Raw genomic sequence first — 14,260 nt, 5'->3', positions numbered from 1 at the left:
TTAAGCCAAATATTGAAGTTCCGAGAAAAAGTTTAACTGGAAAGGTAACAAACCCATGAGACCCTCGTACTGCAATTATTATGCAGCCGACGTTTTAGGTGATTCTGATATACCTAGAAGGCATACGTTTTCTGAGATGAAAATTTCTCCTATAGAAATACGCACACCAAAAAAACCTTATGAAAACAGTGTGCAAATTATAGTATAAAAAACGGGTTCAGCTTGTATATTTTTAGTATTTGCAAAAATGCACGCACATAGGCGATCTCACATTAAGCTATTAGGATTACATCTAAAAATAGACGCCAAAACAATGGTCGTGCTCGGTAAGTTACAATATATGAAATATCTAACTTGTTCTCCAACATTAAAAAAATAGAATCAATAAATTTCCATGTAATGGTAAATTTTCATTGATACACTTTGCACTAGACGGGGAAAAAGATATCTTGCAGATTTCGGGGTTTTTAGGCTTTCGTGCGCAGATTGATTAAAAGTTGGTCCACAGCATCGTTCTGAGATTAAACCAATTGCTCTCAAGTGTCTTTATAAAAAAAGTATAGTTTGCAAGCAAAATCTGGCCTTTTATCAGCACCCGTTTGTCTCGAAAGGTTGATGATGGCTTTCCGATAAGGACATCCGTTGTATACTTTTTTTTTAATGTTATCACGCATATTATACAATATATGCTAATAGTGCGGTTTGAACCCGAATCTACGAATTTTTCACCTTATTTTCAGGTTTATTAGTTACAGACTCACAGCCACTACCTCCAACCACCAAGAAAAACGGCGATTCCCACACTCAACATTCAAGCTGTACCTGAAAAGGCAAGTTTTTGTTGTTTTTAGGTTTTTTCAACTGAAGGGACACAAAGATATATATCCTGGAAAATCTATAAGTGCAATATATATATATATATATATATATATATATATATATATATATATATATATATATATATATATACAAAAAGAAACTTTCAATAGATTCTGAAATAAAAAACGCACGCATTTATTTACCGTAGTTACAATATGAATCTAAGGAAACTACTAAGTTCCTTTGTAAGCGTTTAGACACTTTTACAATATATACAGGCTATTCGAGAATGCTATGACTGCTGTTGGCGTTAAGTACTGGTGTTCAGTACAGGCACAGAGTGAAAACTCAATCGCTTCTCGAAACCCTTTGAGCTGAAATTCTTTGGCATCGAACTGACAACCAATAATAATCGAGCCTCATAGAGAAACTGCTCTATTTCGAACACGTTGGCCACATGCTATTTGCCTTAAATGTAGAAAATATCTGTTGCATTTGCTTGTTTTCATATAGATCGCTTAGGTTCAAAACGCAACCGTCTCAATAAAATACTTAATAATAATAATGCTTAATAAAAAATTTCAATTTAGCAAAAAGAACTTTTGATTCGGATGCGTTTTGAGAGGTGAATTCCTGAATGATTCTCAGATTGATAAATCTTTCGGGCTTTCGTGAGATTCTTGAAACCCATTTCAGATAATTAAGGTGATTAAGTTACTATTAAGATATATGCATTAAAAAAAATCGCTAGTTAACATTAGCATTTTATATTGCGTAGTTAAAAGGGTAATTCAGACGCCAGCATAAGCGCATGTTTAAAGAAGTTTTCATGCAAGATTTATGCCGGGATCCTCTACGCAATCTGTGTGCCTAAAGGACGTTGTATAAAACACCATGGTTTATAAACCTTGCCGATTCATCTCGGTCTGGATAGCCATTGTTTTAATCTCTTTGATTCTTGCTGGAAGACGAGTGCCGTCTCCGGTGGCGAGCTTCTTTCTTAAGATGGTTTCTCGTGAAACCGACCTGCAATCGTATGCCAGGTCAAAGTAGGCCATCAGGTCTATAAACAGCTTAGAGGGATTCACGAACCTGAAAAGGGCACAAAAAGCAGAACCAAATAGGGAAAACATTGTTTTAAATCAGATAGGTCAAATTGGGTTTCGTTCTAGTATAAAACATATGGTAATAGCATGCAGGTGCAACGTTTATGACTATTATGGATTACTTATTCTCGAAAAGATCCACATAGCTTTATTGTTGTAATAATTATTATATACAAATGTAACGAGTGTAAAATGACGGAACGTCCTTTACCTTGATTCAGAGGTGAATACATTTAAATTGATTAGAGAAGCCCCCCTCCGCTTAATCAAAAGTAAATGGATTAATTAAAAAAGTATATATTACCATCCGAGTTCCGAGCAGGAGTAGTCGAACGGGAACGCATGGTGGAAATTATGGAAGCCCTCTCCAACAGCCCAAAAGGACACTAGCGTTGTTTCAGTTGGAGCCATATATCTATGAACAAGAACAGTGTACAGTAGAAAGTAAGTACGAACTTCAGAAAAATCCTTGATCTTAAAAAGCAGATGGTCGTGGAATGATTGCACGGTGGTTGTACACAAAAACTATAGCGACATCCGTTAAGGCGGGGCAGCTGACAGCGAATAGCTACACAGGGAAATTGTTTTGATAGTAGCAATCTACAAATCAGTAGACAACTATGACATGCTGTACACGGCTTACGTATGCATATTATTTTATTCACTTTAATGTTTCGATAATTGTGCTTAGGCATTGGTGATCTGTTTTCAGCGCCTGCCCCGGAAGTAATCTCCGCCTAATGACTGCATATTGTTTTACCTATTGTTTAGTGCAATGGAAATTGCTGATTCTATATATTTTTACATATGTAACCAAAAATTCAGCTAAAGACACTTACTTGTCGAACGGCTTGTCACCAAAATAATGCGCCAACGAATTAACGGACCAAGTGAAGTGGAGTGACGCAATTAGTCTCAAACAAGTTGGTACGAGGAAACTTATCAACAAGGATTCGTTCCACAGCAGCCACGGCACGTATGTGGGGACAAGGAATGCCATAAAGATCACAAGCCATCCGTAATACCTGACAGTCCCAATCGACAACAATCATTGGAATATGGGCAAAAAACAAAAACATATATGTATTTACACTTATTAGAGAACTATCTTTCTATCTGTTGCACTCGTCGCTCTGGAATCGTAAATAAACTTTGCAATAAATAACATAAAAGGTAAAAGAGTTCTTAGACTGAAGCTAGCGATAAGGGATTGCATTTAAGGTACTACTTTATCGCAGGTATAGATGGGTACCTTGACTATGCGGATTGATTTAACTAAATGGCCCTCATAAAAAGCTATCCGTGTTACGATACCTCCTTTGGAAGCGCACAATAGGATCCGCTAGGACATCCGAGCAGTCGATACGGCGTCCGAATTTAGTCACATCGGGATGCTTCTTGAAAAGGAGCCAACCCATGTGTGAGAAAAATAAGCCTCTGAAAAATTAAATTCAGATACTAATCTGTATAATTTCGTTGCACACTTTATCATACTCTAATTCACTTGGGCTTAAACTTTTTTTGGAAGACAACAATGGGAAGCTCATATGTAACTCACGGAGATTCCTAATATCTGTCTATTATCTTGAGCTTGACCTAATAATGAAATAACGCGCAACCATGATAACGCTAATGAAGCTTTTTCTAGTAGTTCTGGTCGTTTTCTAGTTTGACTTTCTAGTTGTTTTTGGTATGTTGTTCACCTGTTTATGTTGTGGGGATCGGCATTAGTATCAGAGTACTTGTGGTGCACCCGATGGTCTCGTACCCATTCGTAGAGATCATTTTGGGCAGCGATACAGTTGAGGATCATAAGAAAGGCCCGAAGTGGACTTTTCGCCTAAATAAAATAAGATAAAGTAATAGAAATCGAGATCAAGAACACTTGGTAATACTTATGTGTGGGGGGGGGGGGGGGGGGGAACAGCAACAGCAAAAAAACCATTCGATTTAATATTCATCTTCGGCCTATCAGTCCTTGATTTTACCAAACATATAGATTTCACTTAACTATTACTTATAATAGCGCAAAATTACTTAGCTAATCTTTTAGTTGTACATAGACGTTTATTATGGGTCGTCTCCATTGTTTACCTTATAGGATCGGTGGCACCATAGACGGTGAGCTCCTACGGTTACGGAAAGGCCCGACAGCTGCAACCAAATTAGACCTACAATCCGAAGGATGGTGTCATAAGGAACCTCATGTCAAAAAACAAAGTTTGCAGCTGAAATTGTATGTGTACGTACATCGCCGCGGGTTAACTTGCCCGGTCGATGTATAGTTTATTTTCTAGTAACTATTATTAGCACTTGTCAGAACGAGATTTTTTTGAAATGTTTGTGAAGTGGATTTTAACTTACAATTAACGATATACAAACTATGCCGGGAACATGGACCAAGAAAGTTTCCCGTTATGACCTGGTTGGGCATGTGCAAATTGATGTGATTTTAGCTTAAAAAATGTGCGAACAAACAAAACTCTTATACTTTTTACCTTTTCAAATTTCAAGCAAACTACAACGTTAGAATTCTGTTAGAAGAAGACTAGCACTGAAAAGCTTCAGTACAACTACATACTAAGAACAGCGCGCTCTGGCGACTGAAATATAAAACAAAAGCATTTTCGATCTCGTAGATGGATAGCTATAGCAACTGGAGAATGCATGATTCCGTTGCCTCTTTACACATATGATATCAGTATGAGTGGCAGGTAAAGATTTAAAAATGATATTTAAAAATATTTAAAAATTCAAATTAACGAAACTACAAGTAATAAATGAAATCCAGCTACTAATTGTGGTATATTATAAGTTTCTATTATGCGGATTTTCTAATGTAACATTTTCTGGTATATTTATTCACTTATTTTTGATACTAGCCTTGTCACTTACCGAAGACATGTGTTTGCCATTTCAGTAGGTGCCAGTGAAAGATGCCCCAAATAGCGAAGATATGCAGAAAGCCAAGCTTGACTACGTTACTCCAAACGATGTTACTCCATGTCCATGTCGGAAGCTCTTCACTTGGCTTTTCGAGAACAAGACCATCACGTTTTTGCTCAATCTCATTCTTCAACTCTGTGCCGTGTAAATTTTGCCTGTCACGCTGGTGGGTCTTCAAGTCGGTCTGATGAAGCTGGCCCGTAAAGGCGTTGAATCTACACAACGAACGGGAATCGATAGCCGAGGGAAGGATACTCCGAGTTTGTGAGATAGGTTAGCGGCATTATCGTTAAAAATCTAATAATCTATCGCAAGTGAGATAGAAGTTCTAGAAAAATCATCACTTATCACATTACAAAGTTATCCTGTAAGATTTTTTTTTATACTGATAGGCGCCCGTGAGGTTTAGATAGAAAAACCCGTCCCTGATAATTAATGGACTTACATATCGCTGACGAGCGTGTCGAACGAAGACAAAAACCTACTTAAAGATCTTATTCTACTTCTTCTACCGCGTATAGAATCGCGTATCGTCAAAGTCTTTGATGCCCAAAATAGTAATATGATTGAGATTAATATTGCTAAAAATATGTGTTTTGAATAAATAGTTGGTCATAATAAACATATCTTAACTAGACTGTTTGGATCCATCAACCCGAGAAACAAGCCATTTGAAGTTTCTCCTCATAGTTTAATTCAAGTCGTTAATAAACCTCACCGGGCCCAAAAGTCTTCGACGCCTGTTCAGCGTCTTTATAAAACTAAGTGCTATTACATAGCGTCCAGCGGAAATGTTCCATTAGAGCTTGAAGAGATATTTCATCCAAATGCGGCAATACCCTCTCATAAATGTGTACCAACTAATTCTTGAACCCATACCGTCTTCTGGATCTTGTGGATCTATGTGCAACTAACTAATGAAGTAGAAACCAATGAAACTTTCGTTACGAGATCCCCAGGAGCTTCTGTAGTCTTCATTTTGCCAGGCACAGTGTTTCTCAAGGCTTAACCACATCAAATAACGGCAAATGGCCACTCTCTGGCATTACATTCAGTTTGTTTATATTTATAGGCATGATTCCTCCCGTTACGCAAAAAAATAATTTTTCCTTCATTGAAATTTGTTCGCTTATATCAATTCATTTATATCTTGCTCTACGGGGTGTTACCAACTCTCCTATTATATGTTAACCAAACTGTTTAATGGAAATGTTCTATAGCAATAAATCACCGGTGCGACCTATTTTCTAAGAGAAGTGTTCGATTCGTCGATACAATATTGTACATCGCGTGGTGAAACCTTGGCGTTGACATTATTTTCTAAATTAAATTGTTAATTATTATGAAATTAAGTATCTACGGTGTACTTATAGGCTGCCTTTGGGTCCTTGACTAAATAAAAAAAATAACTCGTACGTAACCGCCAAAAAGCACATCGTTTTGGTTGCTTACGAGCGCGTAAAATCTATACAGTTAGTTTACTTTACTAGGCCTAATCATCTATCACTTTTTTTTTTATCAAATCAACGCATACCTATAATTGAATTTCATAACTCTTTTATAATAATGATGTTTTGTTTGCACGGCTTCACTACCTGCCAACCCTACTGCTCCTTGCCAGTAGAGAGACTCGATTCGTAGGCGTATCCGAATTGTCAGTGATATTTGCCAAGGAATAGGACATGTCACTGTATTCGTAGTTTATAATCCGCTACATTCTACATACACATGCATGATAATAACAACACTGATCCAAAAGATACAAAAAAAAACAATACCCGATATCTTGAGTCATCATGTCAAGCCAGAGTCGGACAGATGCCGTACGAACAGGCGCAAGCAGGTCGTTGATTCACCTCACTCTACTTGAAACGTTCGGTCAGTTTTTCGCCCACCGGACCTGTGACAGGTGTAATGATACTTCCGACGAGAAGTAAACTGTCGCTCTGCGTCGGAGCTGCTTGATACCGTCATGAACGGCAGTTTCAAACTAGTAGTAGCAGTAGCAGTAACAGTAATCCTTAATCCATTGGATTCGTATACCACGGTCTTGGCGAGGAGATAGATCTCACCCCATAAAATGATACTGTGCCTACGAGAAGGTGCGGAGATGGATGCAATGGTTTCGTCTGGGTAAAATACATGTATCGTTGCATAGTTAGAAGAGGGGACCGACGAACAACAAATTTTCCCCCTTTCTGGATCCCCAGAGCACTCTCCGCTCAAACTAAGACATATCGATATGACGACTGGTGCTAACTGAAGGACTAGACCTGACGGACAAAAAGAACGGCACACTGACGGCTTTCAACGACTGACATATTCGACCCATATCTACGCATCTAAAAAGCTCTTCGGTTGTTCCGCCTAATCGACATGAACACCCGAATGATGCGTTTTAAATTGTATTTTATACACTATAATTTTTACCGGAATTCGTAAGAGAAGGACTATACCGCTCTCTTTGCTGAATGAGGCACCTTTCGGCTCAATAGGGATCTATCTCGACGTTTATATTGGTTCGGGCGGAACAGAAATGAAACCATATATGATGAGTTCGGCAGAGTGCGAAGTAGTGAAGGCGGGTCATGGTTTGTATTAAAAATCTCAGCTCTACTTAGTTTACTAGCATCGTGCTCATAAGCCAAAAACCCAATATTGGGATGTATGCACGCCTATTTTGACATCATTTTTCTAATAGTTGTACATTTTCTCGTCTGATTCTGTTTTTTCAATTGCATCATGCTAACAATCACATAGAACTAATCAGCTTGATTTATTAAACCACATATGCAAGAGCTACTGGTACTGTTTGGGGGCCGCTAATTATCCGGAACTGCCTTTTTATAAGATGCATAATGCTTACTCTTGACAGTTTTCACCAGCTTGCCCAGTTTGTGTCAGTGGAAAGTGTTGAATCTGATAAAAAAAAAACTTTTGACACGAGATCAATTTCGCAGAAAATACGAAGCAGCCATATCAATGAATCATTCGCTGTGCAGCGTTTGTTAAAAACTGCTGCTAACCACGCCGATGATGAAGTACGGGTGGTCTTCGTACTGCAAACGTTAAAACGTACTTTGGATAGCCATCAACACAAGCGAATCCGTACTTCGAACCTGGTTTTGCTACGGACACGTGCATGTATGTACTAGTGCTTGCAGCTTAGCAGAGAACAGATCAATTGAACGACGACTGTATTTAAGTTGTCAAACGGCTGGCCAATGAAATTATTTGTACTTCGTTTAGTTTATAGAGAATCATACGAACGAGAGCTGTGCTTGGATTGCGCTGTTATGTTTAATTACCGAACAAAGAGGTCCTTGCCGTTGTGGGTCTTTTACTCCCGTCTTCAGCTCGATAGTTGTTATGGTCGTTGCTTAAAAAAATCATACTCTCAAATATGGCAAATCGGACCGGGATAAGAATCAATATATGCTGTGGACATGTCGCCAACTCTGGGCTGACAATACGCAGTGACCCGAAACGTAATATAAATATGAAGTTCAATGAATATAAGCAGTCTATATGTAAAACTCGAAAAGAAAGATAGGTCGAGAGAAATTAGAAAGATTAACGATCGTTTTTTTTTATCTACATGTCGGGACCACGTAAACAACTAGTTAAAGCCATTAACCCGCTATGGCGTACGGCGGTGACAAACGAAATCAGTCGGCTTGAAGACGCCGCTTACCATAGAGAACCTTTAATAAGTTTGACACCATTGATAAGATTCCCCTGTACAGAAATCCAATGTGGCCCATCTATTAAAATGGCAGCGTTCCACATAAAAGTAAAAATATCCTCTTGGGCGTAAAACACACGAGCAGAGATTCGTACCATGGAGAGCATTGTTTGTCTTTTTCCTGTCAGAGCCAAAAAAAATCACGGTCTGTTCGGCGAAGCAATCAGAGAGTACCCTGGTAAGCGTAGCTGCCGGTGCAAGTTTTTAGTTATTACTTATTTACAGTTATTATTTAGTTAAACAAGTATTATAGTGTTGTGTTATATTATATTGAATTGAATTTAGCGTGTCGTCGGATTCGTTGCAGCGAAAGATCAAATGATTTTATACTTTTTCCCGAACGAATGGGGTCGATGTATTCTATAGTGTGCTAACAAGAGCGACCGTAGCTATTGTAACAGCTACCATTGGTAACAATAAACTATATATATATATATATATATATATATATATATACATATAAATAAATATAAAGATAAAAGCTTATGAAGGAGGAGACAATTGATACGTGTCATGAGGAAAAGAACTTCGATAAGAAACATACATGCGCGATAGTTGTCAATATTGACAGGGTAACGCAGCGGCAAGCAATTCTGATGGCCAGCTTGTGTCCTTTCAGTTTGATTGACAAAAAAACTGAAATGGAGTGTAGTTGTTGGCTTAACAGGGAAGAATTGCGCTTGGAAAAGTGTCACTAGACATTTTGTTTACACGTTATTCACGTCTACTACAGAAATCCTTATGCTTCTTAGGAACTTATCCTGGTCAGGTTCAAACCTGTTAGTCAGTACTGATCACTGTTACGTGCGAGTGTTCGAATTTTAGCCAATGGGGAATGGCTTTCCTCTATTCGAATTCGTTTGTAGTAAAAAATCAAGAGCAGAAATTGTCCTTTGTTTTTTTTGTTTAGCTAAGCACTCGACGCGTAGGTCCAGTGTTAGTAAGCTGAATTAGTAACATACGTGTGTTTCAGAGATAGTGGTGATCCATTTTATTTCGAAAATACGAAGCGTTATCGAAGTGCAAGAAGTGGGACAAAAAGTCGTTCATCTATCATCCGATTTCATATATACTGAATAGAGTGGTTTAGCCGGCCTAATTTATAAGATTCTTTGTTATTAGATAGTTGGTGTCGTTTTTATGGCGGTAGTAATGGTCAGTAGCCTACAGCCGGGTAAATTCCACGAGGTGACGACTGTTTCCATCAATACCACAATGTACAAAACTTAAAACTTCGATAATTTCATATTGCATGAAAAGAAAGAACATGAACTCGCTAATAACATTTACACATGGTCAAATCTAAGTGGTTTCGCGGCGATTACCAAGCGATCAGGTGACGCTGATGGAAACTTATTTTACCGATGGGTATCTTCATGGGGTGAGAAAGCATCTATAAACCCGGCCGAACCCAGTGAAACATACCAGCTCAAACCTAGAAGCTCCACTAGCTGATGCAGCAATCCAAACGGCCATTAATTTTCTTACGTTAATTTACTAAAATTAAGAAGAAGACAGCATACAGTAGAATTAATTCTCGCGTCTAATCACGAGGTTAGGTCACATTTGTAGCAGGTCAGTATTCTTCTATAATCAAATGCGTCAAGCTTCCATAGAATATTCTAGACGAAGATGACTTCATCTGAAAATAAGGTCCCTGTACTAGCTCAGTGGGTAACTTATTTGCGTGCTAATGTTAGGAATACGTTGTGGCCTTGGTTTGAGCTCGGCCATAGACACACTTCGTTTCGTGCTGGGAAGGTTTGATGGAACACCGAACGGCGATACCGGACAGAGAGTTCGAAACGAAAGACATGAAGTGATACTAACAATGTTAATATAAATTCTCTCGATATGGACGTCACTCTCTTAGTAAACTGGGTGGCAGTAGTAATATCAGCTATTAGAAATCCTACATTGTTAGCATTAATTTCTTTCCGCAACGTTAAAGGCGGTCATCAGCTTTCGTACTTCAGTTCTACGTGTACAGAACTGCTGGTATGGCCTTTTTTGCTTTTTGTCAGTACAAGGTGTTAGCTACTCTATTTATCTACTTGATCGTCTCAGCTATTTTCGCCAAACGTTAGCAATGGACACCGAGAATTCAGACGAGCGTGTTTCAAGGAGAGCGTCCATGCACATACGTCGCATACATTAGGCGCACACAAATAAATGTATGTATTTTTTTTCCTCAAGACACATCCATGTGTACCTAGCGAAAGATGAAAAAATCAACATCAATCACCAAAAATCTTCTCATACATGAATGTTACTTGGACAGGCATTTGCGGGGTTTAATGGTCAACATGTCGTGTAAAGTAAACGTAATCAATTCAGTTCAGATGTACACTTATGTGCTTGTTTTTTTTTTAAGCTAATTCTATCGCTAATTTCAAATGCTCTACTAGTATTACGATATATTGTCATTACAGGGCTGTGAATAATATAGATCTATATGAAAGAGACCCTTGATAGCATCGTTTTTTCCTAAACATTTAAAAATACATAATGGACTTAACAAATAATATAACTGTTATCGAGTCCGTCCATGATTTCATGTTAGCGGACTGCGAGGCCGCTACATTGGTCGCGTCTATAATGATCAACATGGTCCTACTTGATAACAATAATTGTTTACCCTTTGGCAAAAGCCCTGCTATATGGCCTGTCCTTAGCGAACACTCGGTGTTCAATACTTTCTTACACAAGTAGTGTTTGGTGCATCTGTCTTGTCTTAAGCAAACGATCCATGATCAATCTAAGATTAGTTTGCAGCAGAATTCAGCAAGAACATTATCTATAGGTGTAGTCTTTTTGTATTGACAAATACGACAGTATTGAGAAACGTAACTATACATTAATTTAATTATCAACGATGCAAATCCAACTCAAATAATGAACTCAACTTAATCATATTAAAATTAAGCTAAACTGCCTTAGAAACAGACATATTAAAACATTTAGGGCCTTCGTCAAGTTATATTCAAGCAGGCTAGCATGGCAGGCATTTTATGGTGCCATGGTGAATCTAAGTCTACGAAAAATGTGCGTCCCCAGTATTTGTCTCACCAAACAATGAAACGATAATGAAACAATCGACGACCAGCCAGAACAGATACGGAACTGTTAATGTTTCGGCCAGAAAATCAAGGATCCTTCATTTCTGTAAAATCTGTACGCGGATATAATGAGAATATAGAAACGGCAGAGCGAGGATATTCACTTGGAAAAAACTACTCATTTTACTTTTCCGCCCTGCTTCTTGCTTTGTCATAACTGACCCATTGAAAAGATGGCTGCTACGAGCAGCGGTCTTTATCGAATCTATCTATGCTAACAACGCGACGCAAGTTACTTTGTAGCTACGAGTTAAAGAATGTAACAAATTGATGCTAACGAAATAAGTTCTTAAGATAAAACTTTTCAACAAAAATAAGAAAAGCCTCTGTAACGAGAAAAAATGTGTACCACATGATAATATCCTAGCGCGATGTTGTTTGACAGCCGGCTGCCATTTTAAGGAATGCATTACCATGAAATGACTTCGGTGTTGAGGTGTCTTGCCGTTTGTTTGTTTCACATGGTCAAAGTGTTTTCCTTGTCTGCAATCATTTTTATGCGTGCCAAATGACATTATTTGATTAATAGAAGTGCTCACGGACGCGCTCGTTCGCTAAAGCAAATAGAAACTCAAGCAAACGATTAATTTCTACCTACTCTATAACGTTTTAAGTGAACAAGCATTGCCACAACGTATAGATACTACAAAGCATAAAGTCTGTACCTAAAATGCCCAGTACTCTGCAGTCTCTGACAGTTATTGACGACATAGCGATTCAGAGATAGTAGGATAATTCATTCAGGAGTAAATTGAAGGTGCGCTTTTTCAGAGGGGCGAAAACTGATTTTGGGATGCTACGGAAGAGTTACTTGATAGCTGAGATCATACAAATTGAATCCTTTGAGGCATTCAGAAAAAGAGCTCAAGCTTACGGCGAGCTAGTGGTTTGATTCATCAGTTAACTGATTCATTACTAGGAACAGAAATAAATCTACTATTTCCAATTTTCCAAGTGCTCAAAATGGCCAGTTATATGGTAGAGGAGCAAACAACCCAAAGTAACAACATTAATCACAATTGCTATACGAGCAACACGTCACAACAAACAACATGTTCATTTTCAGATATCCAAGAAATAAGAAATCCCAGAGGTCAGCTGAACCAATCCACCTTATCCCTTCGATTCCATCACATGAGTAATAATTAACATATAGACCGCGGCTTAACTGATGCTCACTTGATGACCATGGTGACGCCTACGGAGGTAATTCGTCCACTTCCGGTTCATACGCTGCTACTACCCGATAGTTCAATGCTTGATGCTAACGTCACCTATTCGCGAAGTCACTTGTTTACTGACTGACAGAACATCTGCGCGAAGTTATCAAGTCTGCTTTTATACATCGAGCTGTCTCTCCCTTAAACGCCGAAGGAGTGTATCAGCATTTCGGGGGTGGACTGATAATATCATTCTCATCTCTTACCCAAGCACCTTGTACATCAGCATTAATAGCTCCTTCGAATGACCTTAACCATCTGCTTTAACGATTTCACCATACGCAGTGCTTCTCCTTCTCTTTCAGTGAAATACACCCACATGTGTGCACAGAATCCAGGAGCGACCTCCCTTTCTTATTAGTTTATAGTGTATCATTATTAAGCTTATCTTTACTCAAGCGATTAATCGCCACTTCAAGTAGAGGTATTTGGCCTACCAAAAAACAAAAGCGAAAAAAACAGCGTTCGCATCGTAACGCATCGTGGTGGGCTTTGAACTAGAAGCTTCGTCCGGTCCTCGATCCACAGGAAGTTGTCAGGGCTGCTCTTGTTTCAGCCTTTTTCTACACTCGACGAACCATTCGTTGCTTCACATATAATAAATGTTCATCTATAGTACTCGCAAAACAGTTACATTTCCCGTAGCAGGCATCTTTGGCAAGCGCTAGGGGTTCAACGAATCAGAAGGGCAAGGACTTTTGTATTTGCATGCTTAGGACTCACTGTCCCTTGCACTTTACTGTTACCTTGTCGATGATCAGATAGATCGATGGTAGTGGACGAAGCGCGGCACGATGACAGAATGGCTGACCGATTTTCTACTAGCCGCATTCAGTCCGATTCCTCGTGTTTATTTAACCGGTAGATGCATGTGTACAGCTGTGTGACACTCTGACCCATTCGAACTTGAACTTTATCATGAGCGGAACAAACGACAATCGTAGTCATAATGCAGCGATATTATCTTCGCCTTGTGTGGAAGGTACTGATTGCCGATGTCTTGACGGCCTTCACTGCCGGTAGTCATTGGGCTCCTTCATTGCCAACGCCTTTCCTTCGATCCCGGAAGCGGATAATTGTGGACAGTTTTCTGTCGTCTTCGATGAATAAAGTTACGAATCGTTTGTTTGCCTACAGCCCATCACCCCGTCGAAAGGGCAGCTGTTGCTTTTGGCGCGTTGTCTGGAAGCTCGGTGCAGCAACAAGCACCTCACTGTAGTATACAGGTGTATGTGGTTGGTAAAGTCAATGGGAACTGGTGCATATACTCATAATGCATGATCTAAGGATATATTTGTCCTATTT

At 38.9% G+C, this 14,260-nt stretch overlaps 1 protein-coding gene and 1 long non-coding RNA gene across 4 annotated transcripts; one reads left to right on the top strand and one right to left on the bottom strand.

The window, feature by feature from the left end:
- Positions 1-986: 986 nt before the first annotated feature.
- LOC111249362 (stearoyl-CoA desaturase 5-like) lies at positions 987-13,681 on the bottom strand. Of its 3 annotated transcripts, none has more exons than XM_022803139.2 (8): positions 12,915-13,681; positions 4,821-5,125; positions 4,020-4,096; positions 3,629-3,765; positions 3,240-3,362; positions 2,765-2,950; positions 2,230-2,340; positions 987-1,911 (listed from the first exon to the last, which is right to left on the bottom strand). In XM_022803139.2, the coding sequence occupies exons 1-8, from the start codon at positions 12,923-12,925 to the stop codon at positions 1,719-1,721; spliced, it is 1,143 nt and encodes a 380-aa protein (XP_022658874.1). In that variant the 5' UTR covers positions 12,926-13,681; the 3' UTR covers positions 987-1,718. The 3 variants fall into 3 exon arrangements, with proteins under 3 accessions (XP_022658874.1, XP_022658876.1, XP_022658875.1); XM_022803141.2 differs by having other exon boundaries at positions 4,821-5,086; positions 12,915-13,680; XM_022803140.2 differs by lacking the exon at positions 12,915-13,681 and adding an exon at positions 6,650-8,990 and having other exon boundaries at positions 4,821-5,086.
- On the top strand, positions 2,233-4,975 carry LOC147755880 (uncharacterized). Its single transcript, XR_015326501.1, has 3 exons — positions 2,233-2,369; positions 4,027-4,161; positions 4,846-4,975. It is a non-coding gene; the product is annotated as an uncharacterized LOC147755880 (long non-coding RNA).
- Positions 13,682-14,260: the final 579 nt, after the last annotated feature.

This window comes from Varroa destructor, unplaced genomic scaffold (genome assembly GCF_002443255.2).
Source record: "Varroa destructor unplaced genomic scaffold, Vdes_3.0 BEIS01000004.1, whole genome shotgun sequence".
Lineage (NCBI taxonomy): Eukaryota > Metazoa > Arthropoda > Arachnida > Mesostigmata > Varroidae > Varroa > Varroa destructor.
Note: the sequence above shows the minus strand (reverse complement) of the source record. Positions and strands in the feature narration are given on the sequence as shown.